This window comes from Aplysia californica, unplaced genomic scaffold (genome assembly GCF_000002075.1).
Source record: "Aplysia californica isolate F4 #8 unplaced genomic scaffold, AplCal3.0 scaffold00254, whole genome shotgun sequence".
Lineage (NCBI taxonomy): Eukaryota > Metazoa > Mollusca > Gastropoda > Aplysiida > Aplysiidae > Aplysia > Aplysia californica.
The window spans coordinates 21390-26247 of record NW_004797524.1 but is presented as its reverse complement, the minus strand read 5'-3'; the positions used below and the strand labels follow the sequence as shown (position 1 = coordinate 26247).

General features: G+C 40.3%; 1 protein-coding gene across 1 annotated transcript in view; it reads left to right on the top strand.

The window, feature by feature from the left end:
* Positions 1 to 1100: 1100 nt before the first annotated feature.
* The window catches only part of LOC106012066 (calmodulin-like protein 4), a gene marked incomplete in the record, with an annotated part of 7592 nt that continues 3834 nt past the window's right edge, over positions 1101 to 4858 (top strand). The window contains 3 exon segments of the mRNA XM_013083778.2: positions 1101 to 1128; positions 3902 to 3932; positions 4662 to 4799. Of these exon segments, the coding sequence (XP_012939232.1) occupies positions 1126 to 1128; positions 3902 to 3932; positions 4662 to 4799 (172 nt within the window).

Sequence of the window (4858 nt, the reverse complement as noted above, 5' to 3'; positions counted from 1 at the left end):
CGTAGGTTTAATTGGATAGGCCTAGGCTGTACATCTCAAAAAGCGTTTAGTGATGGTCCAGTAAAAAGCACATGGATGATGTTAGGAGAAAATATTGCTGTAGATAACGTCGGTAGTCTGTGGTCATGCTGCTGATGGGTTGCCAGACTCCTGACGTGAGATTGTGGGTACGAAGTTTCTTTTATTTAAAAAAATAATAAATAAAACTAATATTTAAAAAAATATATAATAATAATAATAATAATAATAATAATAATAATACGTGATTTGCGGTGCTGGCAACTGCATGAGGTCATTGCATATGAGCACGCGGGGCACATTAAGCATTTTTAGTTTGGTAGGAATTAATTTTGAATTTTGCCCGGGTGGCGGCCGATGCCTACTTATACTTAGGGATCTGAAAAACAGCAGTAAGAACTGCTTTAAGAAAGAGCCAGGACGTAGCAGTAGAAAGGCTGCTGAAAGAGTGAGGAGCTCAGACGGGGGCAAAAGGGGAGTGTGTGGTGGGGGCAGAAAGTGAAGACGAAAGCAGACGACAGAACATGGTTAGAGATCAGGAAACGAGGCGACAAGAGACAATTTTAGAGAATAAAATTTTCCCTCGCTGTCAGGATTCGACCCCAGGACCTAGTGAATGAGAGGCGAACATCGTAACTAGACCACAAAGAGCCCCCTTTATGGGCTTTAATTCTGTCACTACCCAAGTAAGGCTTACACCTAAAAACACTCATAAATGTTCTCCACGTTTCAAGAAGCATACAGTGCAAGCAACCGACAGGCATCTCGCAGTCTAGCTATCTAGAATTAAGGTCTTTTGTAGGGTAACCTTTTCCACCTGGGTGAAGCGTGCACAATTCATGTAATGTAAAGTACTTTTTCAAGGGACGTTACGTCGGGCACCTGATGGGCATTGAACCCGCAAACTTACGGTTGAGATTTTAACTTTTATATTGGGACAAAATTAATGATAATAATAATAATATAATTAATAGTGCACTATGCCATTATTAATTGTTTAAGAATAAAATTTTCTTCGAAAAATCCCTTTTTTTTTCGCGATACGAATTTGTCACGAATGCGGAAATCAATCAGCAGTCAGCAGAGGAACGAGATCAACGAAACAAGATGGTAGGTGGACTGGGTGTGGCACACTGCCCGAACTTTGTTTTTAGTCATATTGTTTTTTGTGTTGGCGTTGAATTGTTCTTTTTCGACTAAGATACAGATGCTGTATTCCAGATTACCGTAGGTTATTATTATCGGCTGTGCTTTCTCTGCCGTTAAAAAGGGCAAACTCAAAGTTTGGCTTCAGAGTGAGAGTAAACATTCGGAAGGACTTCTTCCATAACGAGTGACCACCCCAACGAACGCAATAAAGAAGCGACCAAACCTTAACCCTACTCCATAACCCTCCATTCTACTCTATCGCATGAAAGTGGCTATTCTCAGCCGCCCGGAAGTTCTCGCAAGATCAACTCCTCCCCTCTTCTCTCTCTCTCTCTGTCTCTTTCTGAATATGTTACTATCGGTGTGGACGATCAAATTGACCAAAACAACGTTAAAAAATGATGTTAAAACACAAAAGTAAATTAATTTGGTTGTCTACAAAGATGCTACGGCTATTTAACTTTTCGAATCGAGCCGAACTACGAGGGTCACCATTTTGTTTTGCCCGGAAATTCTCGCGCTACTCCTCTCTCTCTTTCTCTCTCTCTCCACTGCCCACAGACAAAATTTTGTACGTTTTTAGTAGGCTACCGAGTTGTAATGGAACGTTTGTTCACGGCACAGAATTCTACAATTTTTCTGTTATCACAGTGTAGAATTCTGTGGTTTAGGGTGAACGCAAAATTTGGTGAACGCCCACCGGGTGAGAATAGCCACAAGACTCGCCTGCACTATTCTCACTCCGGGTGAGAATAGAGGTGGCCCTATCTCATAGTGGTCGCTCGTTACTGAAGTCCTCCCAAACATTCAATCGAAGAAGATCCTTCTAGTCTAGATTATATTCATGATGAATCATAGAAAATGTGTGTAGGCCCCCTGTGATTGTTTTCGGTCTCATAGTCATAGTCATTAAATATTTGGGTAGCTTTTTAGTCTGGTTTTGGACTCGTGGCCTCAATTTCAATGATTACTAGATCTAGATCTAGGCCTACTCCCCAACTATCCTGCAATCTTACCGTCCTATCCCTCTATCGGTACTCCTTATAATTCTGCCGTCGTAAGGAAAAACGACGAATGGTCCTGCCCAAATAGCGAGGCAAATTTTTCGGGAGAGGCAAAGACCCGTTTTCATTTTTTAGACACTCTTCTATTTTTTATTCTTTTACAGTGTAAAGCTATAAATTCACCAGATATCTGGTTAAGGTGTTCTACTGTTAAAGCTGTTTCCAAAGTTTGAATTGTTTAGGATGAAAAGTAGCAAAGTTATTCGACATTCTTCGTTCTCCCTTACACTGCGCGGCCGCAGGTGAGTCTTGCGATGTAAGCGAATCCGACGAATGGTACGGTTCCTCATTCTCCCTTACACTCATGAAGGGTTTATGGGTGTAAAATTCTCCCTGCGCAACTAAAGGGATACATGTTCAATGTCAATGATACGATCAGATCATTGCAAAGTCAAACTTTCACGTAAGAAATAGCAATCTGACTAGACTGTATACATCACAAATGCTCTCGGAAAAGGCAATGCGACGCTCGTATTTAATAAAAGATTCAGTTGAAGGGAAAACGAGTTGTTGTATCACCAAGTGGAGTTTCAATCTGCAAGACATTACTATACTTGATCGTAACATCAAGTCATAAGAAATTGTAAAATAAGACAAAGTGTCGCCGCACGTCCACTTTTTAAGCTGGACAAAGAAAATTACTTTCATAACGCGGTACCACTATTTGTCAGGTAATTCTTTATGATGTCAACATATCAGTGACAACGTGCTAGACAAACTGTGGCACTATAACCATCGTTGTGATGTCAAATGACTGGACAGCAAATTAATATAATGACGTTACTCTGTGAACATCTGGCGGGTACTAATAAATATGCAGTGCTAATGAATTTCTCCCTGAATAATTTTTTTTACCCCCCCCCCCTTTTTTTTTTCCTATTCCCGTCCACTTTCCCCTGTCTCCCGCCTGCTCTTACTTATAATTATCTATAATGCAGCTTCTTTGCTCTTGTCAATACATACTGTACTGTCAGCATACGTTAAGACAGGCAGAAAGACACGCTAGGTGATACTAAAAAGGCCCAGTATGTTTGTACTGACGCAACAGTGACCAACTGCCGTTCATCTCATATGCCATGATTTGCCCGACGGCAGAGACCAGGGGATCATGCCAAACGAGCAGTGATCCTTGACCGATCGACCTTTTCGTCGTTTTCCCACACTGATCTCTGGCTCAGAGCTCACCAGTGTATGGGAAAACGACAAACTCTCAAATACACAACAACGGATTAAGTTAGGACAAAAATTTTTACACTGTCAGATGCAGAATTAAATACTCTATAAAATATATGTCAAAATCCTAAAATCCAAAAATTTTGACCATTCGTCGTTTTCCCTTATGATGGCAGAATTGCGGTCCCGTTTGTTTACAAAACGGCCATTGTGGAAGTGAATCTCTAGATCTAGATTTAGATCAGACTAGATAATCTATCTCTAGATATATAGATCTAGGTATCTAGATTCTAGATTTAGATCTAGAAATCTAGATCTAGATTAGAAATTTAGAATTTTAATTCAGTTGTAATGGTACAACTGCTGTCTGTCACACTCTAAACATTTGCCTGAGCTATGGGCCTTCTGTGTATGGAGTATTTATAAAAATAGAGTATTCCCTCAAACTTGTACACTTATTTCTTTCACCAAACTTTTTTGGTTCTTTTTCTCTCCAGGCGCTTTACTTCACGGAGAACCAGATTGATGGTAAGGATGCAAGTGTGAACATTAGATGTGTGCACATGACATTGCTGTCAGGTCTTACATTTTTTATGGTTATGGTCTTGGCTAGGAAGCTTTTTAGTACAAATACTTTATGGAGTTATTTAAGTTACTATTATTGTTGCATTGTTTTGAGAGTTGTCTTTTGTGGTGACCTTGACTGTTTCTTCATTAAAATGGAAGTGGATGTTTGATCGAAGTCGTGAAAAGGGACACAGTGGTCCCCAGCTAATTGCTCGTACCTTGGCTGACAATCTCCTTCACAGCGAAGAGTATGTATAGAGATCTCAACTTAAAATTGACACAATACAATAGATCAAGTTTGTAAGTTTTCAACTGATGCCATTTTGGTCAAGTTTAAAATTAGGGCCTATCCTTTATTTTTCATCTCATTTGAATAAATGGTAGAATCTCAGCTTATAAATTTGAAGCATCAATGTCCATAGGGGGAAAGTCGGAGAAGTCACTTATTTTTGTTAGCACGCCTCAGGATTTCTTTTCTTTTTTCGTGGGTGGTTGGCCGGTGCTCTGGTGTGGTTTGCTCTTTCTTTCCTATCAAACATCTATCATCCTTATCTCTCCTCCTTTTGTATTATGTTTGTTAATCTCTTGTAACACTTCTAATCTTCGGCACTTATATTGACCTTATTGTGTTGCGAGTGCCGTAAAATTCTTCTTACTAAAACAAAACTTTCTTTGTTTCTTTGATTCCAGAGTTCAAGGAGTGCTTCTTCTTCCACGCCCGGAAGGGTCACATCAGCACCGAGGCCGATCTGTCCATCATCATCCGCTCCCTGAACTTCAGCGTCACCAAAGATGAGGTCGGGAAGTACTTCACACAGGCCATAGCAGGTAAGTCTGTCTGTCTGTCTGTCTGTCTGTCTGTCTGTCTGTCTGTCTGTCTGTCTGTC